At 34.2% G+C, this 27,230-nt stretch overlaps 1 protein-coding gene across 2 annotated transcripts in view; it reads right to left on the bottom strand.

The window, feature by feature from the left end:
- Nucleotides 1-312: 312 nt before the first annotated feature.
- The window catches only part of LOC127703946 (adenomatous polyposis coli protein-like), an 80,766-nt gene continuing 53,848 nt past the window's right edge, over nucleotides 313-27,230 (bottom strand). For both annotated transcript variants that reach the window (XM_052207983.1, XM_052207985.1), the window contains 8 exons: nucleotides 21,961-22,146; nucleotides 20,920-20,991; nucleotides 19,074-19,239; nucleotides 18,024-18,223; nucleotides 17,594-17,711; nucleotides 16,508-16,759; nucleotides 15,446-15,547; nucleotides 313-13,827 (listed from right to left, as the gene is read on the bottom strand). In XM_052207983.1, coding sequence (XP_052063943.1) covers nucleotides 4,799-13,827; nucleotides 15,446-15,547; nucleotides 16,508-16,759; nucleotides 17,594-17,711; nucleotides 18,024-18,223; nucleotides 19,074-19,239; nucleotides 20,920-20,991; nucleotides 21,961-22,146 — 10,125 coding nt within the window. In that variant the 3' untranslated portion in view covers nucleotides 313-4,798. The remainder of the gene's footprint in view (nucleotides 13,828-15,445; nucleotides 15,548-16,507; nucleotides 16,760-17,593; nucleotides 17,712-18,023; nucleotides 18,224-19,073; nucleotides 19,240-20,919; nucleotides 20,992-21,960; nucleotides 22,147-27,230) is intronic.

Genomic DNA, 27,230 nt, shown 5'->3' with positions numbered 1-27,230 from the left:
TACCATAACCCCCAAAATCAATCCCCACCTTCCTTTTGTGGTATTTAACCTTATGGTCAAATTTCAAAAAGATCCATTCACTTTAACTAAAGTAAGAGTGCGAAAACCAATGTGTCTTCGGACGACGACGCCGGACGACGCCAACGTCATACCAATATACGACCACAAAATTTTTTTGCGGTCGTATAAAAATGGGACGGACGGAAAGACGGAAGGACAGAGGATGGAAAGCCGGAGACGGAAGGACAAATGGTCAAGGGTAACACTTAATGTCCCCATTGCCTACGGTGGGGGATTAAAAATAAACACACCTAAGTTTTGATACTTATATTAGAAGCCACAATAGGCCAGCATCCAGTCACTGAACACAACTACAAAATGGCAGTAAATTTGTTTACACAATATACACAACTTGTTTACACATAATATACACATCTTGTTAACATGATTCTTGACACACAACAAGTTTTTAACCTGTACATATGATAATGATGGCTGTAGTAGGGTAAATGAAGTTTTTGTGTGTAGTAAATTTTTACGTAAATAATCTTTCGCGATAAAATACAGGCATTTTCAGAAAGTGCAGAGTCGGCAAAAGTAACATTTTCCAGTAATATAATTGTAAGTACCAGTATTCATATTTACTCTCCGCAAAACAAATCTATTTTGTGTCATTTATAGAACTTTATTGGAAGGTCCACTTATTACCAAGAGAGTGTCTATTTCAATAAATTTAAGAATGATTAATTACCTTTTTTTATTAATTTAAGATTCAAGATGAAATAACATTAGGAATACTGTCTTACTTATCTAATTTTTTTTTAAATGTTGAAGTTAAAAATCTAGTAACACATATATATAAAATCTTTGAAACAACTAATTAATAAAAATGAAATGCCAATTTTTGCACATAAAAATTAATTTTACAACCTTTAAATAAATTAAAACTGTTTAGTGCATGAACTCAAACCCCAAACAGATCATGTTTTATCAATACTGACATATGACAACCTTCTCTTTCAACAGAACAAATTTGGGAACAAAATTATAAACATTATGAAATCAATAAATTAGTACTCAAATTTTATAGATTTACTTCTACTTCACTCTTTTGAAGAAAGGGGATATCTATCCAGTCCCATCTACAATTTATGCTGATTAAAGGGGTAACTTGTTCAAGAAAGTAAAACTATGACTCCTTGTGATTTTATATCAAAACCAAAATTGAAATATGATCTGTGTTTGGATTGTATCTTATAAAAGTAAAAATATTTTGGAGAGGCAGAAAAGGATAGAAAAAAGTGAATATATATCCAGTCCATTTACAATTTATGCTGATTAAAGAGATGACTTGTTTAACAGAGTAAAACTATGACTCCTAGTGATTTAATATATTTCAAAACCAAAATTGGAATATGATCTTTGTTTGGATTGTATCTTATAAAATATAAAGATATTTTGGAGAGGCAGTAAAGAATGGAAAATTCTACACAATTACTACTAATACCTCTTACAACAGAACACTGCAGTTTTCCTACAGGAATGTTTGAACAAAAATGGCCCTATTTGTATTCATTTGCATATTTTTTGCCACAAGCGACGTTTTAACCCTTCAAAATAATTAATCAATCATAATCATTGAAGAAATTTGAAGAAAAAAGATCAATACAAAGAGTTACAATGATTTGTAGACCTTAAAAAAAAGTGTACTTTCTTTTGAGCCTTAATGATTTTTTTTATTTGGGTTGCTGTCTGATCTCAGTCCAGATTTATGGGGAATTAATACAGAAATAATGCCTCTTATATCAAATATACAATTTTTCATTCATATATCTATAGAAAATTTCACTATAAAAAGCAGACAAATGCAGCAGATGTTTCATTCAGAACAGTTATGATGCTTGTTAGAGTTATCTCTCTTTAACTGTGTTTTCAAATTTACACAGGCAAACAAATGTGCTCAAAATTACATGGACATTTTTGCAATATAAATGTTAAATGCAAAGGTAACAAAAGGTATATGCATGTATAAAAAGCTGACAATTAACATCAAATTTGTTACATTATATAACAGCAAAAACTTCTATAAATTTGTACAGTTAATTATCTACCAAATATTTGTACATTTACAGTTTATTTCATAGAGGTAGTTAAACAACTAACTATACATATATTTACAAACAGCTAAATGCACCAACAAATTGATATTTTTACTACAAACTTGTAAACTTTTAATTTCATTTCACAAAAAGAAAGAAAAAGATGTAGGTTTGTATTGAGTATACATTTTTAAAGTGATTTTATATTTTAGTGAACTCCTCTTGTGTCTATTGAAAGATGAAGTAATTTTGAACAAAAAAGGGAAGAACTGAACAGTTCTTATTTGTGGAAAAAGGAAAAATCAATCTGTAAGTTAAAAGGTAAATTTAGAATTATGTTAAATAAAAATTTTAAAAAAAATGTATCTGGAAATTTTAGAATAAAATAAGGACTGAAATAAGGGATCATCTTTGCTGATTTTAATTTTACAATGCATCCAAAATTTTCACGAATGTGTACAACCATAGAACAATTGGATATATTTTTCTTTGTCAGACACTAAATTTTTTCAAAGTTAAAAGGTGTGTGTTCCCCAAGCGTGATTTAATCAGTGACTGATATGTACCCTTTTATAACACAGAAAATTATTCACTACAGTTCAAATACTTCACATGATCATCAGTTTATACAAAACATATCTTACAAAAGCATATGAGAATTTTTTGAAGATAAAGCACAGCTGTTATATTAATATTTGATATCAGATACTCAAGTAGAAAAATAACTCTTACTCATGCACGTATATGTTGTGTACAAGTAATTTTGTACAGACTTTATTGTACAAAGTTATCAGTATTTTGACACCTGCCTTCTTTCACCAGGTGAGTAAGTTTATCTTGAATAGTTAACCAGGGGAGCTTGATATTTTACACACAAATCTGTATATTTCAACATAACAGTATTAATCAGTGTCTTTGGAATAAAACTGCAAATAAGACCACCAGATTGGTTTTAGATTCTACATGTATATTCTTGGCTTATACCAGACTTCAATTCCCCAAAATATATCATTATGCCCTTATAAAAACTTCGTATAATTTTCGTAGCATTGCAAATTTGACAGCAACAAGCTAAATGAAAGATCGTCTGCTTGTTTTATCAAATTATGTTAAGGTTTGCAAAATACTGATAACTTGTACAAAAAGTCTGTACACTTTATGATTTGTACAATATGACAAAATTAGTACACAGCATATACAAAATACATTCTTACTAACAAGCTACAACAACTTTAACTATTGTTCTGTTTGTATACAGAACTATTTCTACAGCACTTAAAATTAGTTGAGATCCTTAAACAAGTTCATTCATTATAGCAAACACTATTCTATCATAAATAAATTTCCTTGCAATTTTTGTCAGATGGCTGAATTACAAATTTAATAATTTTTTTTTATTAAAATTGAATGTACGGAAAATTTGACAAAATCGAAATTAAACAAAAGAAATTTGAAATAGCTGTCTTTTCTTATTAGATTTTCTTTAAAGTCATTAATATCTACCTTTTTGAAGTTCTTGGGAACAACTGTTATCAAATTATCTTAACGTGTAGGAACTGATTTGTATTTTGAAGCGGGGGAAATGCAAGAAAATTGTGAATCAGCATAAATCCTGATATTAGATTTAGGACAGCACCAAGACAAGAATGAAGATGTTAATAGCTCAAGAAAAGTCCTATCATAATCTTATACTACTGTAAATTCAGAAATTACTGCAATGTTTTTATTAATGCGACTGGGTGAGCATCGCAATAATAAGAACTCGCATTCTGATATCTGATCAATATATCTTAATGCACATTTTTCTTAAATCGCTATAATTAATCTCACATTTTTGTCCATTTTTCAAAAATCGCAATAATAAATGCATGCAATAATTTCTAAATTTTCAGTACATTGTACTAACATATTCAGAAATTGCCCACACTTTTTTACACATTTTGAAGGGCATAGTTCCAATACTTTTGTAATCTATTTGCCATCTTTAACTTTCAATAGTATTTTTAAACTTAAAGTAGTTTTCAATAAATTATATCTGACCAGCCAAATGTCACTGTACATAATTTTAAAAATCTATCTTTCAGAATGACCTGTATTAAATGTGTTTTAAACAATGATAAATGAAGATCTATCGACAACCTATAGATGAATTACATTAAACATTTCCATAAATTATATTTGACCAGTCAGATGTCATTGTGTATCATGAAAAAAATCTTATCGTTTAAAATGACCTGCAATAAATGTATTTCAATGGTAAACGAAGACCTTTGGACAACGTATATATGATAAAATAAAATATTCAATAAATGAGCTGCATCCGATAGAAATCGACCTTATGCAAGTGCACGTAAACATATACATGTATAAGACTTTGATTGATTTTGGAATATTCAAAAACGAAATAAAAGCTGAATTTTGGTCTGTTTTGTAGGGTTCTTATACCAACTTAATTTCCAAACAGGTACAGATTAAGCAGATTTTTTCAACCCAAAATAAGCTTACAGATGTATTGATATTCATTTTCATAGGGTTGATTTCTATCCAAATCAGCTCAAATCATATTTGACCAGTCAGATGTCATTGTAAAAAAATCATTCAAAACGACCTTGTATTAAATGTGTTACAACAGTGATAAATGAAGATCTATAGACAACCTACCAGACATTTAACGTGATATATATATCATGAGCAATATTTTACACTGTAGTCACTTTACAACTTTTACTTTTTTTCTCATCCCCTGAACTCCCGTCAGATTTCACACTGTTCAAAAACGAAGCTCGTCTACGAGCCATTAACATTTCAGTTTTTGTTGCATGCTGGGTAGACGGTGGTGCTGCAGCTTTCTTTGCTGGCACTGCTGGCTTTAAGAACACATCGTCATCGTCTATCCTACTTTTGTTCAAGTCCACTTTGCTCTCAGTGTCTGATTTGACAACAGTAGCAGAAGGCTTGTAATTAAAAGGTGGAACCAGTGCCGATTGTGGACTTGTCTTTACATTATCTAAGGAACATACACTACTGTTTCTTTTCTTACTATCCTTTTCCTTCTTTCCTTTCTTTTTATTCATTTTTTCAATTTCCCTGACTTCACATACCGACACAGAATGAACTGAATGAACCGAGTGAATAGAATGAATACTCTCACGTGATGAATATAACGATGATTTTGATCCCGATTTTTTAGATTCCGAACTTTTCCTACTGAATATATTTTTCAATCCTTTCGGAAGAAAACTTTTGCTACCTTCCTTTTTCTCTTTTGATTTCTTTTTTGGACTTAATGAATGTTTGTTCAGCTCCGGTTCTGAACGAGAAGTATTGCCATCTCGTCTCACCCAAATTGAGTCTTCGTCGTCACTGGCGACACTAGCAAATGATTCCTCTGTATTTCTCCTCCACGAACTCATAGTTGAACTTGCTTGACTAGAAACACTTTCATTCATAACACTACCAGCTATGCTCCCATTTGCTATTGAAGACTCCAGTAGTAGTTTCACAGCTTCCAGTGATTTGCTTGTTTCGTCTGCATCTGGGACTTGAACACTACTCTTATCCAAGTCAGACTTCTTTTTCTTCCATGTTCCAGAATCGATTCGTTTCTCCAAGGACTTTAAATCAAAGTCTCCCACAGATTTATTTTTCTCTGGTGAAATATCTTTACTACTTGAAGAACTAGTTTTTGAATAACTTGTAGATTCTTTCTCCGGGGAAATACTACTTTGTGAACTTTTTCCTCCTACACTTTTACGATTTTCAGAGTTATTTCCCTTAGATCTAGATTTCAGTCCATCATCATCCTTATCTTGAAGTGATAATCCTGACAATTTCATTACCTCGTTATCAACTTCTTCATCAGACTCGTTATCTGGGCATGGCAACTGACTACAACGATTAACGGTAACTAACTTATCATAAGTTGAACTACGACTTATTTCATCCTTTTGATTTTCAGATGCTTCATCGATTGAAATGTTTTTGGCACTTAATGTATCAGTTTTAGGTGGCTGGAGTTTACTCCCTGAATTTGCTCTCGGTAATCTTGATGGAGATACTGTCGAAACTGGAAGTTTTGAATTATTTGATTTTGGCGTGCCTTCATTGAAACTGTCATCCTTTTTCCATAAACCAGCGATTTTACTTCCTACTTGCTTTTTACCCACGCCGGCACTACCTCTACGATTTTCAGAAGAGAAAGAGGAAGACTTATTTAACTGACTTTCACTTTTTTTATTAGAAGGCGGGTTAGTAGCTGAATTTTTTCTAGCCACTGGTGTTGTAGGTCTCGAGTTATTTTTTAGACTTGCAATACTATCAGATTTCTTCAAGTCACTTTTACTAGACACTTTCTTCAGGTTTGGATTTGATCCAGTCTGTTTCAAATTTTGCCCAGATCTATTTAGATAATTGCCACTTCCAGATTTATTCAAGTTCACACTGCTGCCTGATTTGTTCAACATCTGTCCACTTCCAGATTTATTCAACATTTGTCCACTTCCAGATTTATTTAAGTTGGTTCCAACTTTATTCAATGAATTGCCACTTCCAGTTTTAGTGACATTTAACTGTGTGCCACTTAAAGTCTTCTTAAGATCACTATTCACAACTTTATTTTTAGTGTTTTTCACTGGAGTTTTTGTTGTCTGACTAGGTCCACTACTTTTAATAGTTTTTAATGTTTTGACAACAGTCTTATTTGTTTCTAAGTTTTCTGTTTTGTCTTCAGTAGAGTCCAAAATAAAGTTATGAGAATTTAAAGCTTTTACCCATGAATTAGGTACAGCATTTTCCTTATTTTGCTTTTTGCCACTAGAAACTGGTTGTCCATTATCTACATTGTCTACATTTTCCAATTTACGATTGTCTTCATGTGACCCAATAATCGGTGCATTTTCAAATGACGATTCCTTAGTAAATGTTCCTTGTTTTACTAAAGGTTTAGGTTTTTCAGCACTATTAGCTATGACTTTACGATTCGGAGTTGTTGCAGTTGGTAAGCGTGATGGACTATTTTTAGCATTAACTGAGAGCCTACTAACTGGTGTAGTGCCATTTGGTTTTGGAATCTTGGGTTTCATTTGTGCTTTATTTGGTGTGCTACTTGCCTGAGGATGGGACCTGGACCTAGCTGGTCCACTTGGTCTGGCAATAGCTTTTGTTATATTGGCCTGCTTTGCATTGATCGCATTCATTTCCTGTTTAGTTGGTGTAGGTTTTTGTTGATGTGGGGTCCTTGGACTATACAGTGGCTTCCTACGGCCTCTGACAGACTTATCAGATTCAACACTTTTCTGTGGTGCCATTGGTTTTTCGTTGGGTTTCACAATTCTTGGTCCACTAGAAATAGAAAAGTCTTCAGTTGGAGTGGACCCTGAAAAATCACTTATTTTTTCCGAATGTACAGACCAAGTGCCAGATTTTTCTGAAGCAGTATCCGACGTATATCCACAAGAGACTAATGACATTGTCTCATTATCAATAAACATATCTTCATCCATGCTACTACCAATCATACGTTTGTGCTGAATTTCCATCACAATACGACTGGCATCATCCAACAGACTTCTTTCATTTTCTGTTGTAAATTCCTCCTCGAAGGAGCACTCTGGATCCTCTCCACCATCTTCAGGCATGACAAATTGCATTGCGTTTTGTATATCTTCATTTGTTATTGTTACGTTAGCACTACACACATTTTCTGTCATGGTCACATCAGCACTATCCAATGCTACGTTCTCATTACTTCCACCAGAATCAAAACCAAAATTATCAAGTCCAATTATTGGGTGAGATGCAATTTCTCGAGCAATTTCATTGACCTCTTCGTAACTTGCTTGTTTTGGATGATCAATTGGTCCGTAGTCTGTTATATTATCATACTGCTGATTAAACTTTTCCAAGCTACGATTCATTCTCTTGTCATATAACTGTTCATTAGAGCGGACATTCTTACGTCGTGGTAAGCTATGGTATCCATGAATTGATTGGTTGTTATCCTGATAAGTTGGAATTGCTTCTACAGAATAATGCATTGTATGTCCACGATATTGGCCAGATTTTGCCAACTCCATGTTCGAAAATTCTTTTCTTTCTTTTATTCCTTCATTGTCTTGTGATCTTGATCGTTTCCAAGCACCTCGTTTCACATCTGCCGGTTTGGCAAAAATGAACTCAGATGGTTTGTCCTGTGCAGTCTTTTGCCACGAGGAATAGCGTGATTCATGAGTTTGATGTCGACTTCGGCCATGGTTCATATATTCAAAATCCTCTGCAGACGAACAACTTCTAGACATCCTGCTGTGAACTTCCGCCTGTGTTTCTATTGTACCGTGATATTCAGAGAAAGGAAGACCAGAATCAATGGAATGCCTGTCTTTCCTTGTATTTGATGAAATATCTTTTAGAGAGGAAGAATTTGGAACACTTCGTCTTGACGAATTTTGTGATTTGTCCATTTCACTTTTTGGTCGACTCTTGGGTAAAGCAGATGTAATACAGTCATTAAGCAAAGCCTCATCAAGTTCTGAGAATTCAGCATCATCATCATCATCATCATCAACAAAATTAGTATTCTTTATTTCCTCAGTTTCTAAACTTTTTACTGATTCTGATTTTGTAGACTTCGTTTCATCACTTGACTGACCTTCCACTTCCCGCTGAAGGTCAGGATCTGGTAAAATGGAAGACCCAGAACTTTTAGATGTTTTTGAACTTCCAAGAAGTTTAGCAAGTTTTTCTGATGTGGAATCTTTATCATCATCAATAATACCAAGTGAGCTTAGAGAATCACTGCAGGAGAAACTCTGAGGTGTATCTTCAACATTATAAATACGAACAGAATCGGCAGATTCACTATGAATAAAGACAGAATCGTCGACTGAATTTTGAAATGTCCTACTGATAGATATGGACTCCTTGAAAGTTGTTGATCCGGTTGTTACTGGATGAGAGAAATTAATAGGTATGTCTGATGAATCAATTGTTAAATCACTCAAAGAAGTAGCACTTGAAAAATTATTTGGAGTATCTTCAGTTGTGTATGTACGAATCTGATCGGTATTCATGTTCAGTACACTTGTACTAATATGACTTGAGGTTCGCTGAGGTTGGAAGGCCTTTGGATGAGATTCTGGTTGACTCTTTACTTGCTTTTCATTCAATTGACAAGATTTTGTACTTGATTTTGTTTCTGACCCTTCCGCCTTACGATCAGTATCATATTTTTGAGAATTTTTCACCTGAGCATTTTTATCTCCTAAGTCTTTCCCTTTAGGCATAGCAGACATTATAATCTCAGAAAGTAGGTCATCACTATCATCATCAAACGAACTTCCTTCTGACTCAGTATCATCGTCTTCCCCTTTTAAAGTTTTATCCGCATTTTCTTGCTCTATTTCATCCTTTTCATTTACATTCTCAGTTTCATTTTTCAGTTTAATTTCAGGTTTTGGACTCAAGCTTTCGTCCCCTACGGACAGATTTGTTGTAATTACGCTGAGGTCACTTAGAGAAGTTGCATGAGAAAAGCTAATGGGCGTATCTTCAGTGGCATAGGTGGTAACAGCATCTTCTCCTTCATGTTTATCTAGATCGGCTAACTGTTTTAACTTTTCCTTATGTTTCTCCTCTAGTTTTGCCTTATCTGTCGACTGCTCATGCTTAGGAGATGTCGGCATTGATATATTATAGGGCGTATCCTCAACAGCATAAGACTTTACCATATCATCATCGGGAATTTCAACTTCATCAACGTCTTCAAAATTGAATGGATTTGCTTTCTTCACGCTGGGCGACACAGCAGCTGATCCATTCATTGGCGTTCCTTCAGTAGCATATGATGTCACAGAATCTCCATAAGAATCATAAATGTCAACATCACCTCTCAATATATTTTGAATTTTCTGGAAGTTTTTAGGTTTGTTTGCATTTTGGATTGGTGGTGCCCCTTCATTTGCATAATGCCTTAAAGTATCACCTTGTGGATGCTGAGCAGATGGTCCAACCTTATAGAATACTTGAGAATTTGTTTGCTGTGCTTGTAAAACTCTCCCCCCTTGAGCCTGACGATTTTGCTGTTTGGCAGATGCTAGATTTTTACTATATGGAACATTTTCATCAGCATACTTCTTCAAACTATCCTGATTTTCACTTCCTAACTGATAATTATTTTGATTTTTAGGTTTTGGTTGTGGCTGCGGTGGTACCTTTTTGACATTTGCCTGAGGTGGTAAACCTTCATTTGCAAACAGCTTGACGTCATCATCGGCAGCACCATTATTGGTGAAATCTTCTGAATGTGACATTCTCATAGCAGTTTTTTGCTTTTGTTTGTCAGATTTATTTGGTGATTCAGATTTTGAGCCATTTTTCTTTTTTATCATGTTGTCAGAGGAACTTCTGCGCATCTTTCTAGGCATAGCAGCACTGATGCACTGTTTCAAAATATCTTCTTCCCCTTCAGAAACCTCAGAATTAGATGAATCATCTTTCTCATGGTCGTAAACAACAGTTTCATCATTTTCATCTATATTTGTCAAGGTATAAGTATTATTTTTCAAATCCAGTGGCTTTACTGGTTCAGGATCATCGACTGTCAATGAACTGAGAACACTACAAGTTTCCGAAAAATATGGCGGTGTACCTTCATCAGCATAAATTCTCGGTGGTTCATCTTTGCTTACAGTTGAGGCAGTGTCCATTGGAATACGTTTAATTGGATTCTGAGGACCTGGTGGAAGAGGTCGAACCATTTGAACATTCCTTCCTAGCAGGTTTGTGAACTGTTTCGGCAGGGAAGGGAAGTCACTCTGTTTGCTACCAGTATCTGATCCCTTTTCTTGTTCTTGCTCAGGGTTTGGACTTCCAGGCATACTTTCACTTGGTGAATCTGGCAGTTCACTTGGTGAGACAACTTCACTAGCTCTACGACTATATTCACTCACTACTGAACTATGAACTGAATGACCATCAAAACTACTTAACGATTCGGGAGAACTGCATCTGGAAAACATCAAAGGTGTGTCCTCAACATGGTGGCTATCATCAAATGTAACAGTTTTTCGTTCTTTTTCTGAACACTCTGTGTTGTCAGAATCGCTCAATAATTTCTGTCTGCCAGTAATAGGAGTATACTTTGGTGCACACATTGGTTTTTTCTGAGGTGTATCATCATGTTCATTAATACTTTGCAGATTAGAGACTCCTGTAGTGGGAGTTTTATCACCTCGATCATGGGCCTCACTGCTGTGTAAACTGCTCAATGAACTTACTCGAGAGAAACAGATTGGTGTGCCTTCTTCACAATAAGTCTTAATTTGGTCTTCGGCTGTATCATCATCATCGGGAGCATGGAATGACTGCTGAATGACATTCTCTTCGTCTCTACTGCTATCTGGACTCATTTCCTTGTCGGCACTATTACGACTATAACTGGGTATAACAGTTGAACCAGTATTATGGTCTGTGTTCAGGCTACCAGATCCACTTCGTTTCTCTGATCCAGAACCACTTTGTTTCTCGTCAACCTGAGAACTATAATCAGTGGGTTCTTCCTTCATCTGTCCATCATCAGTGTCATTATTGTCATGATCATGAACAGGTTTTGATAGATCGGTTAGTGAGTTTGCCATCGACAAATAATATCTTGGCGTCCCTTCTGTATAAAAGGTTGTGACCTGGTCTTCATTACCATGCATTTCCTCTATACGATCATTCATCCATCTTGCCTCTTCTAACTTACAATCAGCACAGTTTTTGTATGGGTCCTGTTCTCTTGGTTCATAAGGTCTTGACCTTTCTGGTTCATAACCTCTCTGCTTTTCATTGTAAGGTTCGTCATGGTTTTCAGCATAACGAACGGAGAAATCAGTTGGTTGGTCATCATGGTCAAGATCAGTTTCTGTATATGACGACGACATCTTCATCATGACCTGAGGTGGTGGGAAACTTGGTGACATCATTCGTATTTGCTGTTGGAAGCCAAAACGGTTAAAAGATGGCTGCCCCGAAAATGAATGATGCATCATCCTTGGTCCCATGTTTACATGTTGATCAGATGAAGGTCTCACGAAGGCATATCTGGGAGCAGGAGGTAACTGAGGTCGAATGGTTGGTGAAGGTGTGTTCTGAACATCGGTGTACTTCATGCTATAATCTATTGGCTGATCGTTGTCCTCATCTGACGATGACTGAGCGTTGTATATCATATTAACTGTCTGTGGCATACCATAAATAGGATTGTTGCCATAGTTACCCATGACAACCTGCTGATTACTACTAGATGGCATATTAAAGCTACGATAAAGTAAGGCATGTGGAAGTGAGAATTGTCCGTCTGCTCTCGAGGCTTGAGGATTAACAATAGCCTGTTGATTCATATTATTGTCCATTAATCTCTGAGCTTCAACTTCTTTCATTGTCTGTGCTATTCTACTATTGGCATTTTTGAGCTGAGAATTTTCTGGAAGAACATTTTGTCTCTGTCCTGTGTTACGATCTAAACTTCCACCATGACGATCCTGTAATTGTTTGATGCCATGATATCGTAATCTGTCATGAGAAATATCTGAATGAGTACTTCCAACACTGTCCTGACTTCCAGATCTAGCAACACGTTTGGGAGACAACAAGCGACTGTCAGATCTAGGTGAATTTTCCCCACTATTGCTGTGCTGATATACAGGACCTCTCGGTAAACCTCCATCAACCTCATCTATTTGGTTTACAACATTTTGATTGACAGGAAATCGGAAGTGTGATCGATCCTTATCACCTTGACTTGTATCAGTCGGGCTGTCCCGAGGACTTTCAACATTGTCACATGTTTCTGAGAGATTCTGGTCAATACTTTCTTCAAGTGCTCTTTGTTTTCTAACATGTAGCATCGGCCTGTTCATATTTTGTTTCAAGTCCATGTTCATACTTTTGATAGAAGGGAAAGCAGCTACCAAGTTTTTCAATGCTGCTGAACTTCCCATTGCAATCATTTGATGTTTAGAGTTTACTAGATTTTTCAACATGCTAACGGCACCCATATCCCACAATGCCTTCTGATCTTCAACACAACGTGCAGATAAATTCCACAATGTGCCACATGCATTGCTAACAATTGTCAAACTTGCCGATCGTAACTGTCGCAGTAATAGTGGCAAACAGTTTTGTTGTCGTAAAATTAATCGATAGTCTTCACGCACAGTAATATGACTTGAAATGTTCCTCAAAACACCACCTCCATTTTCAATGACAGCAGTAGTTTTGGACGGACTTTTATATGTTAATGTTTTGACTAGAAACTCCAAAGCACCCTCAACAGCACATATTTCTGCTTTGTTTTCACTACCATGAGCAGATAAGTTCCAAAGAGCACTAAGAATACTTTTTAATGTTGCTTCCTTTTTCACAACCATTGAAGCTCTCATCAGAGTTGTTGCTGCACCAACATGCCGTAAAGATTTCTTGCTGGCTAAATCAGCCTTCCAAGACAGATTCCGCAAGACACTTGCAGCAACTTGCACTAAATCTTCACAACTTGATTTTAATTGTTCAACAAGTCCTTCCATAAATCCATGCATTGAGCAGAGAAGAGCTTTATTTGTTCCATCACCAAATGTAAGATTTGTCAGTGCCATACAGCCATAACGTCGTAATGTGATATTGTATTGTTCTGTTGTATGACCGTGAGTCAGCTGATCAACTTCAATTAGGTCAGCTATTGCTTGAACGCCACCTGTGAAATTAAAACAAAAACTTTATTAACAAGGTTATAACAATGTTTTATTAAACAAAAAATTAAACAGTAAACTATTAGATTTTGTGGATAATCATTATCTTTTTTTGTATTAAGGTGGTACCCAACACCTTGACTAATATTAATTTGGCTCTTTTAATTTTCATAAAATTTTGACAAAATGTTTACTTTGACCCTTTGACAAAAATATAAAAATTTCAAAAAATTTGAACCAACCACTTTATCAGAAAAATTTCATTGGTTATATAGCAGTTTGACAAACACTAATTTTGATCATTGAGAAGCTTAATATTTCCTTAACAATACAACGTAATTAAAACGTTTAGCTAATTTTTACAGAGTTATCTCCCTGTAGTGTTAGGTACCACCTTAAGCATCTTCAAACCAACTTTAACCCTGTCACTTCTTTATGTGCCTGTCCCAACTCAGGAGCCTGTATCAGGAGCCAGTAGTTCAGTGATTTTCGTTGCTTGATTTCTGTCATATTTGTATTTCGTAAATTGTTTTGTTATAAATTAGGCCGTTAGTTTCTCAATTGAATTGTTTCCTATTTTTCATGTCGAGACCTTTTGTAGCCAACTATACGGTATGGGTTTTTCTCATTGTTGAAGGCCTACATTTGCCTATAATCGCTTACATCCACTTCATTTAAACTTTGGTGGATAGTTGTCTCATTGGAAATCATACCACATCTGCTTCTATTTGTGACAATATTTTGGGGCGATTTTCTAACCTTCGTGACATCCAAGTTTAACATATTTATAACAATTTTTATTTGCAATATATTATATTTCATAGTCATTATTATTCCTGGAATACCAATCCGTGTTATTTATGCTCTATTCTTTCATGGAATGTAACATTGTATTGTTTAATTGACAGTCATGAAACTATTAAGTTTATCATGGATTACACCAACAAGTGATAAAATATCAGAAAATAAGCAATTAATTTTTGTATTAAAACAGATTTATTTTGTCAAGATGTTAACATTAACAAAATTTTTGATATTTTCTAATTTTTTAATTTAATTGAGGATTTTTTTTAATGGTCAGCAGCAAATATTACATGCATAATCAGGACAAGAACATGTTAATGAGATATGGAAGTTCCCTGCTTTGTAAAATTTCCATCACACGGAGTGACATTTTTAATGTATTGGTTCACAAGGTAACATTTTGAAGAAGATATACCCTACAGACATTTTCTTGACTCCAAACAACCAGTCTATGCTCTTGTTCCAAAATGATACCTACTTGTCAGATAAGTAGCAAACCCCAATTTAAAGTCTTTGGCTTGAGATCTAAAATAACCTCCTGAAATGAGCATGTTTTACAAAACTTGTGTAAAATGTTAATAAACATTAATTAAGGGCTGTTCTAGAATTAAATGCATGGGGAGGGGAGGCACTTTTCTAAGACCCCGACCACCCATAAAATAAATACTAAATTTTTACTAACTTATAATTCTTACAAAATTCTTAGTAAAATGTAAACACCCATAAAATAATATTGAGTGCCTCCCACCCCATACCCAATAAGTTTTAGAACAGCCCATTTGTTTATTTGAGAAACACCTTGATTAGTTAAACACTGACCTAGACAACAGATAGCATGGCGATGTTCCTCATCAAATGATAACTTCATCAGAGCAGCTACAGCAGGACCTGGGTGGTGTTCCATATCACCTGTTCTTGGAGCTGGAATTAAAAACTTTACTATAATCCAATCGGTAAATTTCAAAAATATTATTCTAAGCTTTTTATTCATAAGTACTTGTGAAACTGTATCAACAATGTTCTTTCTTTTTTAAGTCAAATGGTTTTGTACTTTACAGATCAAGTTGGTCTTAAATCAAACATGTGATGAAATATACAAATGGTTTTATGATTTATCTTATTTTAGTGTGGGGGATACTTTGAACTCATGCATGCCTTTTGAAGTATTTCTCATTTTTCCTTATTTTTTTGTGTGCATTGTATTTCTTATTTTACACCTATTATTTTTCTATGTTAAATTTTTTTCCATTCTTTCTTGTATATTTGTAATTTCTGATTTTAGTACTCTTTTTCTTGTTTGTTTTTTTAATAATTTTCATGATACCTGAGGTCAATTGGGGTAAATGACGTCATTGAACAATCAATTCTTACTCTGATGTAATAAACTATGCATTGTGCCAAAGGAAATTTACGTGAAATTGCACGAATTCCAAAGTCATCTTGTGCAATTCATATAATTTTTGATTCATGGTTGATGTAGCATGCATTGTTACACTTGGTATGTCAACCCCGGTTTGTAAATTTTCAAATTTTGTGATATTTCATTATTGCAAAATATATGAAGCGATAAGTACCATCGTAATAAAAATTTCATGTTTTAAATTTTCATAGCATTATTTACAAGCATCATCTCCATAAAACATATAAATAAATATCACATACTTGTCTGTTAATCACATACATAGTATCCAGGGAAGGCACGAAAGGTAGAGGCAAATTTAGAATTCACTTACATATTCACTGAACTTGACACCAACCTCTAACAGAGATTGAAAGTGTCTTCCCTAGGTGCCATGTACGTTTTTATGGAACAGCCCTGATCAATTTTGAATTTATGATAGGTATTTTTTTTCTTAAGGTCTTTTCTTTCTATCATCATACCTGTTTTTACTTTTCCATCTTCCTCTTCATCTAGACTATCTCTCAATTGATCACAATGTGCTCTAAGTTGCTCCAATAATCTGAGCACCCTTGCCTCCCTCCGTCCACGTTTGTCGTCAGGATGTGAGTGAACAATGTTATGTAATGCTGCAGCAGCTCTTGCTCTAGCTTCTTTACTGCCCCTGGTGTTCCCCAGTAAGGCGGAGTCTTTGTCACTTCCATGGAGAAGCTGGATGAGAAGTGGCATGCAACCTGAAATGATAAATTTTGATGCAGGCATTTCAAGAATAGATATAATAATAAAATATAAGCTACATGTATGTACAGCTTATTTTCAAATCCAATTATTATAATGTATTTTTGTATACTGATTTATTTGTAATGATGACAAATAAATATGCTTAAAATTAAAATAGATACAGAATAAAATATGAAAATTATACATTATATACACAAGGTCCCCAACTAAATTTTCAAATATTTGTATTCATTTCAGATATTTGTATTTTTTGTTAAATCTATAAACAATTTGTACAGAATTTGTTTCATTTAGATTTTGTTATACAGTGTAGGGCATTATCCATTGTTAAAGGTCGTTTGAAATTAGTTACTTCTATATTTATTATATATCAAAGACAGCTACTCAATTTCAAGAGTATATTAACATTTTTTGAGACACATTCAACCAAATATTTTTAGTTTTTGCCAGCCGTTAGGCTGAACTGACAGCAATACTATTATCCATTCAGGTTTTTTCTCAAATTTTGTCATTAGACATAAGTCAAGACTACTGTAAATTCAGAAATTATTGTGAGGTTTTTATTAATGTGAATAATGCAACTGGGTGAGTATTGCAATTATAAAATCTTGCATTCTGATATCTAATACATATATATGTATGCAGATTTTCCTGAAATCACAATAATTAATCTCGCATTATTGTTCATTTATCAAAAATCTCAATAATAAATGCACACAATAATTTCTGAATTTACAGTATACACAATTGATTCATACATTTTTATTATCAGCAACTAGTACATATCATATGAAAAGCTTGACTTAAAACTTTTCAAGAACACATACCTGACTGTCTCATGGCTATACAACTGTCCTGTGAACTAGACATGGCTAATAATGTACGACTCATATCGTCTTTGTCATGTGTACCTAACATACTCAACAAGGAATACACCATTTCAACCTGAAAGATGATGCATTTATATTTGTATCATAATTTTAGGTAGTCTTAAATATCTCACAGTTTAAGCCTTATAAAAAAAAAATATTGAAAAAAATATATGAATTTTTATTTTAAAAGTTTGAAACTCGTATCATATTTTCATGTTGTCTAAAATGTCTCAGAATCTCATCCTTATAAAAAATATTAAGATATGTATTAGTCTGAAACTACAAATAAAAAAAATCATGGACCAAATGAATTCAAACAATGGAAAAGTCCACCTATCATTTGGAATGGTGAACTATAATCAAAATAATGAAAACATCCTATTACCTTAGTTCCAAATGGTTGTGGTTGGCCTGTAGCACCGTTCACCTCCTCAGGTGGTTCTCCAATGGAAGGAGGATGAGGTTTAGTAGGTAACTTGGAATTCTGGGAGTTATTTGTATTTGTAGAGTTGAAGGACATAATACTGGCAACATCCTGCTGTTGTTGTTGTTGAGAAACACCTTGGATACTGTTTTCTCTGGAGTCTACAAAAGATAAATGGTTTAACTGGTTTGAAATGTCTTACACTGAGGGTGTATGCAGCTAAAATTTAAAATAACATAAAAGACATCTTCAACTGAGAATACATTATTTATATAACAAGTGAAACTGCGAGTAAACAGGAAGTTGTTGAGTGATGAATCTGAAAACGCATCACACGGTATAGCTGACTCATATAAACCCTGAAACCAAATTTCAAAAATTCTTGTAATGTAGTTCCTGAGATATATGTGACAAAAATTTTCAACTACTTGGATGTCATGTGTAAAATGATGTAAGTGTTCGGTAAACAAGAAGTTATTGAGTGATGAATCTGAAAACGCATCACACGGTAAAGCTGACTTATATAAACCCTGAAACCAAATTTCAGAAATCCTTATGATGTAGTTCGAGAAAAATGCAACGAAAAATATTCATGGGACGGACGGACGGACGGATGGATGGACGGACGGACAGACAGCGGTAACCCCCACTTTTTTAAAGCAGGGGTATAATTATGAGAAAATATCAGTCCACGTGTTTAACTATTTTTTCAAAGCAACAGGATACTTTGTATTTTAACAGGGCTAAAAAAAAGTAACATAACACATACCAAACACACATAGGTTTGTGAAATTGCATGACCAGGAAGCAAGTATGTGCTTAATGAGACCCAACTCATAACAAATTTGTTAATGACACTTTAATACAAAAGCTTTCAATTGGAAATATGCATGCTACTTATAAACTGTTGACTGTAAAATATAATTTCAAGGATAAAATTTAAAGAAAATGTGGAATATTTGTAATGGTTAGAATCTTTTATTCAAGAAAAAAAATCCTACATCCTTTTACCTTTTTTGAGAGGGCTGATTGGCCAAGCACCGTGGTAAAGGGAAGATACATTAAAGCTAGCATCAGGATCAATAATGGTAGCATCGGCAGCTTCATCCGTCGTTAAGTCTGCTGTCTGTATTGCTATGGAGATATTGTCTACTTCCTCTTGGTCTTGTTCTGGTTCCTGAAAATTTTTCATTAAAGGTATTAGTGCATTCTTAATAGTTGGGAGTACCAGGGATGTATAATAGTTTTTAATTATTCTAGTTGTACATCCCTCTATTGCTTGTGTTGCCTATCACGATTTCATTAATACAGGGTTGCTGCTTGTAATGAAGCTTATGGTATCTTCTCACGTTTTTTTTTAAATGGGATTCCTTTTATACATATTGATAAATCATCAGATAATTATGGTAAAAATGGACTAATTTAATTGTGTTTTCAATGAAACATCTACTTAAGATCTCATCTGATTCAAATTAATCACTTTGTCAAGAACCTTAAAAATATCACCGGTAATTAACCATGGAGAATTTTGTTTACAGTATTTGGTAACATGATAGGCCCTCGATTCTAAATTAATGTGGTTTGTTGACTTTTGATAAACATGTAAATGATTCTGTCTTTGGGAGTTACTATAAATTGCCCTAAATATGAGGCAACATTTTACGATCTTTCCAGAAATTTGAACATAGGTTAACTCTAGTTTCAAACTTAAATAACTTCTAATATTTAAAAAAAAAATTTTTGTTAAAATCCCATCTGATTCAGGTGATTTATTATAGTTCATTTTCTGTGAAGTAATGCTAGCTTCATTTATAGTTATCTCCCCTTCTAAATAGCCCTGTTCATCCACTGATAATTTACTAAAATGAAACTTTTCAAACGCTCTCTATAGCAGAACCACTTTAGAGCCATTTCCATTTTTTATCTCAATCTTGTATATATGTTCAAAAAAGTCTTTTGTTTTATTCAAAATATCAAATTAGTTATTAATAATTTCCACGTCATCCCGTTCCATTTTGAGAATTATTTGGCTTATTTTTTTTTTATTCTGGACCACAAATATACTTTGTAGACTTTTCACCATCTTGAATCCACAGAACTCAAGAGCATATAACTTTCCCCTAATGATTTCTAATTTTGCACTCAGTTGCCTAAAGCTTTTAAGGATTCCCCTTTGCACTCAGTCGCCTAAAGCTTTCAAGGAATTGCCTTTTGCACTCAGTCGCCTAAAGCTTTCAAGGATTCGCCTTTTGCACTCAGTCACCTAAAGCTTTCAAGGATTCGCCTTTTGAACTCAGTCGCCTAAAGCTTTCAAGGATTCCCCTTTTGCACTCATTTGCCTAAAGCTTTCAAAGATTCCCCTTTTGCACTCAGTCACCTAAAGCTTTCAAGGATTCCCCTTACTATTGAATCAACATCTTGTACTCAACTGAGAGAAAAATCAATGAAAATCTCAAAGACAAACTATCTCCAAATTCTGATTCACCTACACTAGCCAAGCATCTTGTGTTAAGATTTGAAAACTGTGAATTCATCATATTCTTTCGTACAAATTTTGGTGGATTGAGTAATAAAGGTATTTCTGTTGTTGGTAAATTGATTTCATTGTTTAGAAAAATTCTGCATACACGTCTACTATATGATATGGGTGTTGCTCATTGTTGAATGTCGGACGATGACCTAAAGTTGTTTTCATTGTTGTCATTTGGTCTCTGAAAGACAGTTGTCTCATTGGCAATCATACCAGATCTCCAAATGTTCATAAAGAAAAAGAGAGTTTCGTTGAACACAGTTATTCTTGGTTCGACTATACCCATGAATATTAATGAATCGTTCTCTCCCTCACTACTATGTTTACCTGGTTATATATATCTTCTGTCTGATCCTTATCTGTAGACTCTGACATGTTTGATACTTGCATCTGTTGTTGCTAAAACATACAAATTAACACTTTACTAAAAATCAAACTATCATATTTCTGTGGTGTATTCAAAATCAGTGTAACGTTTTAGTTCATGAGGGGAGGGGTGTTGTTACGATTTTTTTCCCTTCTGACTGTAGTTTTGTTTTGTTTTAGCATTTTACTAGTCCATCAATTTAGTTTAGTTCCATCTTTTTCTTTTAAAATGAACATTTTAAACCAAAAATAAAAGTTTTGTGTGTTTATTTTAACCTGTTTATCGTATCTTGTTAATTCTGGTATATTTTTGTACAGAGTTAGTCTAACACACATTTCATATGATAAACATGAGGAAATCTTAATTCCCCCCTCCCACAACATTTCATATATATTTTTTTAAACTCTTGTGCAACTGAAACAACCACATCCCCTATCTGTATTTTTCAATAATGTTTATGAAATGAACATCATCAATTTCAAAAAGAAGTCATTTGTGAAAATGTTCTTGTTTTATATATTTCAGCAGCATTTCAATAGGCCTGAAAGTTTTTAATGTTTTTTGGGAAAATATTTTCACCTGAACATTTCTGACAAGTACATTGAAAATAAAAGAAGAATGTGTTTGGGGACACAAATGCCCTCACTCTAGCTTTGCAATTGACGGACGGAAAGACAGACGGACAGATGGTCATGGGTAACCCTTTATGCCCCCAATGGCAGGGGGCATAAAAATCCTATTTTCTAACCTGTAGGGGAACCAATTCAAACTTTTATAAATATACACAATGGATTTATTATTCACAGAGTACACATTTTAGTAGATTTCATAGATATAGGTAATCCAAGAATTCAAATGTTCAACAAATAAATTTTTTATAGGTATGTAAGAAAACTTTTGCAAAACCAAACAATCAACTATCCACAAAAGTACAATTTTTCCTCAATCAATGAAAATTGGTAACAACAAAAATAAATGACAGTACTTGTAGATTATCATACCCGAGATCGTTGTTGCTGACTGTGCAATCTCATGATTTCCTCCTCTATAATTCTTACTCTCTGTAAACGTGCCTCCTGTCTTTGTATTATCTGTTCATTAGTACCGAGTGTTTCTTCAAAAGTGTCCCGTACCTTCTTAGCCTCTAACTGGTACTGTCTTCTCGTTAGGTCTAACTGTCGATTATGCTGAAATTATATAATATTACCATGATTATAGAATGTTCAGAAATTTTAATTTTCATTGTCACTCATATTCATTTTTTTAAGTTATGTTAAAGTCGAGTCAATATAAGATGTGTGATACTAGGATTTAGTTATGTGGTTTAGTTTATTTTCGTAGATACCAATCTTCATGGATTAGGGAAAAATCTTTTGATCACAGACATTTGATTTCCTAGTTTACAAAAGTCTGCATACAAGTCTATATAAAATTTATACTTAAGTGAAAAGGTTCATCTGTACCCATGAAAACCTCAAAAACTGGTATCCCACTTGTACCCATCAAAACCTCAAAAACTGGTATCCCACTTGTACCCATGAAAACCTCAAAAACTGGTATCCCACTTGTACCCATGAAAACCTCGAAAACTGGTATCCCACTTGTACCCATGAAAACCTCGAAAACTGGTATCCCACTTGTACCCATGAAAACCTCGAAAACTGGTATCCCACTTGTACCCATGAAAACCTCGAAAACTGGTATCCCACTTGTACCCATGAAAACCTCGAAAACTGGTATCCCACTTGTACCCATGAAAACCTCAAAAACTGGTATCCCACTTGTACCCATGAAAACCTTGAAAACTGGTATCCCACTTGTACCCATGAAAACCTCGATAAATTGGTATCCCACTTGTACCCATGAAAACCTCGAAAACTGGTATCCCACTTGTACCCATGAAAACCTCAAAAACTGGTATCCCACTTGTATCCATGAAAACCTCGAAAAACTGGTATCCCACTTGTACCCATGAAAACCTCGAAAAACTGGTATCCCACGTGTACCCATGAAAACCTCAAAAACTGGTATCCCACGTGTACCCATGAAAACCTCAAAAACTGGTATCCCACTTGTACCCATGAAAACCTCGAAAAACTGGTATCCCACTTGTACCCATGAAAACCTCAAAAACTGGTATCCCACTTGTACCCATGAAAACCTCGAAAAACTGGTATCCCACTTGTACCCATGAAAACCTCAAAAACTGGTATCCCACTTGTACCCATCAAAACCTCAATAAAATGCTTCGCTGGGCGCAGCTTGATACGACCGCAGAGGTCGAACCCTGAACAGTTGGGGCAAGTATGGACACAACATTCAAGCTTGATACAGCTCTGAATTTGGATTGTGATTAAATATTTGACACAGCATAGGTTTCTGACACAGAAAGAATGTGGTCTAAGAACTTCAATTTTTTTAATTTACCTATTATGGTCCAATGTCAAAAATCAAAATACATGGTTAGATTCAGCATATCAAAGAACCCCATATATTCAATTTTTGTTGAAATCAAACAAAGTTTAATTTTGGACCCCAACTTGGACCAACTTGAAAACTGGTCCCATAATCAAAAATCTAAACACATGTTTAGATTCAGCATATCAAAGTACCCCAAGATTTCAATTTTTGTTAAAATCAAACTAAGTTTAATTTTGGACCCTTTGGACCTTAATGTAGACCAATTTAAAAAACGGGACCCAAAATTAAAAATCTAAATACACGGTTAGATTTGGCATATCAAAGAACCCCAATAATTCAATTTTTGATGAAATCAAACAAAGTTTAATTTTGGACCCTTTTGACCTCAATATGAACCAATTTGATAGCGGACCCACAAAATAAAAAACCTAAATACATGGTAAGATTCAGCATATCAAAGAACCCCATATATTCAATTTTTGTTGAAATCAAACAAAGTTAAATTTTGGACCCCAATTTGGACCAACTTGAAAACTGGGCCAAATAGCTAAAATCTAAATACATGTTTAGATTCAGCATATCAAAGAACCTCATATATTCATTTTTTGTTGAAATCAAACAAAGTTTAACTTTGGACCCCAACTTGGACCAACTTGAAAACTGGTCCCATAATCAAAAATCTAAACACATGTTTAGATTCAGCATATCAAAGAACCCCAAAAATTCAATTTTTTTTAAAATCAAACTAAGTTTAATTTTGGACCCTTTGGACCTTAATGTAGACCAATTTAAAAAACGGGACCCAAAATTAAAAATCTAAATACACGGTTAGATTTGGCATATCAAAGAACCCCAATAATTCAATTTTTGATGAAATCAAACAAAGTTTAATTTTGGACCCTTTTGACCTCAATATGAACCAATTTGATAGCGGGCCCACAAATAAAAAATCTAAATACATGGTAAGATTCAGCATATCAAAGAACCCCATATATTCAATTTTTGTTGAAATCAAACAAAGTTTAATTTTGGACCCCAATTTGGACCAACTTGAAAACTGGGCCAAAAATCTAAAATCTAAATACATGTTTAGATTCAGCATATCAAAGAACCCCATATATTCAATTTTTGTTGAAATCAAACAAAGTTTAATTTTGGACCCCAACTTGGACCAACTTGAAAACTGGGCCCATAATCAAAAATCTAAACACATGTTTAGATTCAGCATATCAAAGAACCCCAAGAATTCAATTTTTGTTAAAATCAAACTAAGTTTAATTTTGGACCCTTTGGACCTTAATGTAGACCAATTTAAAAACAGGACCCAAAATTAAAAATCTAAATACACGGTTAGATTTGGCATATCAAAGAACCCCAATAATTCAATTTTTGATGAAATCAAACAAAGTTTAATTTTGGACCCTTTTGACCTCAATATGAACCAATTTGATAGGGGGTCCACAAATAAAAAATCTAAATACATGGTTAGATTCAGCATATCAAAGAACCCCATATATTCAATTTTTGTTGAAATCAAACAAAGTTTAATTTTGGACCCCAATTTGGACCAACTTGAAAACTGGGCCAAAAATCTAAAATCTAAATACATGTTTAGATTCAGCATATCAAAGAACCCCATATATTCAATTTTTGTTGAAATCAAACAAAGTTTAATTTTGGACCCCAACTTGGACCAACTTGAAAACTGGGCCCATAATCAAAAATCTAAACACATGTTTAGATTCAGCATATCAAAGAACCCCAAGAATTCAATTTTTGTTAAAATCAAACTAAGTTTAATTTTGGACCCTTTGGACCTTAATGTAGACCAATTTAAAAACAGGACCCAAAATTAAAAATCTAAATACACGGTTAGATTTGGCATATCAAAGAACCCCAACAATTCAATTTTTGATGAAATCAAACAAAGTTTAATTTTGGACCCTTTTGACCTCAATGTGGACAAAGTTGATAATGGGGCCCAAAAATCAAAAATCTAAATACATGGTTAGATTCAGCATATCAAAGAACCCCATATATTCAATTTTTGTTGAAATCAAACAAAGTTTAATTTTGGACCCCGATTTGGACCAACTTGAATACTGGGCCCATAATCAAAAATCTAAATACATGTTTAGATTCAGCATATCAAAGTACCCTAAAAATTCAATTTTTGTTAAAATCAAACTAAGTTTAATTTTGGACCCTTTTGACCTTAATGTAGACCAATTTGAAAACGGAACCAAAAATTAAGAATCTAAATACACGGTTAGATTCGGCATATCAAAGAACCCCAATAATTCAATTTTTGATGAAATCAAACAAAGTTAAATTTTGGACCCTTTGGACCTCAATGTGGACCAATTTAAAAACGGGGCCCAAAATCCAAAAACTTAATACACGGTTAGATTCAGCATATTAAAGAACCCCAAGAATTCAAGAATAAAACCCCATTGAAATTGATCAAGAAATAAGCAATTTATACGAAGTATCTTCTTTTGCACAATACTGTGCAATTGAATATTTCTTGCTATTGTGCAATACTGTACAATTGACAATTTCTTGCTATTGCTTTTTTTGCAATATTGTGCTATTGGATATTTCTTGCTATTGCGCAATACTGTGCAATTGAAGATTTCTTGCTATTGCGCAATACTGTGCAATTGAAGATTTCTTGCAATTGTGCAATACTGTGCAATTGAAAATTTCTTGCTATTGCACAATACTTATTATATAATAATTTACACATCCTGTTTGGTGTGTATCTCCTACCATATCATTATTATTTGCTTTTAAATATTAATCAGAAATAACCAACTTAAAATGGAAAATTTTAAAAGAAAAAAAAAAGGAAAAAAAGAAAAAAAAAGAAAAAGAAAAAAATCCCCCCCCCCAAATTTTTTGAACCCCCTTATGATTCATCACCCCCAAACTCAATCCCAGCCTTCCCTTTGTGGTATGGTACCTTGCAGTACAATTTCAGAGAGATCCATACACTTGAACACAAGTTATTGTCTGGAAACTAGAAAAATGCTTATTTTTGGCCCCTTTTTGGCCCCCAATTCCTAAACGTTTCGGGCAATTACCCCCAAACTCAATTCCAGCTTTCCCTTTGTGATATGGAACCTTGTAGTACAATTTCAGAAATATCCAAACACTTACACACAAGTTATTGTCATGAAACTAGAAAAATGCTTGTTTTTTGCCCCTTTTTTGGCCCCTAATTCCTAAAATTTTGAGGCAATTACCCCCAAAATCAATTACAGCCTTCCCTTTGTGATATGGAACCTTGTGGTACAATGTCAGAGAGATCCATACACTTACACACAAGTTATTGTCTGGAAGTTACAAAAATGCTTATTTTTGGCCCCTTTTTGGCCCCTAATTCCTTAACTGTTGGTACCATAACCCCCAAAATCAATCCCCACCTTCCTTTCGTGGTATTGAACCTTATGGTAAAATTTCATGGAGATCCATTCACTTAAACTAAAGTTAGAGTGCGAAAACCAATGTGTCTTCGGACGACGCCGGACGACGCCAGACGACGACGATGACGACGACGCCAACGTCATACCAATATACGACCAAAAAATTTTCAATTTTTGCGGTCGTATAAAAACTGGTATCCCACTTGTACCCATGAAAACCTCAAAACTTGGTATCCCACTTGTACCCATGAAAACCTCGAAAAACTGGTATCCCACTTGTACCCATGAAAACCTCAAAAACTGGTATCCCACTTGTACCCATGAAAACCTCAAAAACTGGTATCCCACTTGTACCCATGAAAACCTCGAAAAACTGGTATCCCACGTGTACCCATGAAAACCTCGAAAAACTGGTATCCCAC

Source organism: Mytilus californianus, unplaced genomic scaffold, assembly GCF_021869535.1.
Source record: "Mytilus californianus isolate M0D057914Y unplaced genomic scaffold, xbMytCali1.0.p SCAF_57, whole genome shotgun sequence".
Lineage (NCBI taxonomy): Eukaryota > Metazoa > Mollusca > Bivalvia > Mytilida > Mytilidae > Mytilus > Mytilus californianus.
This window is presented reverse-complemented; position numbering and strand designations above follow the sequence as displayed.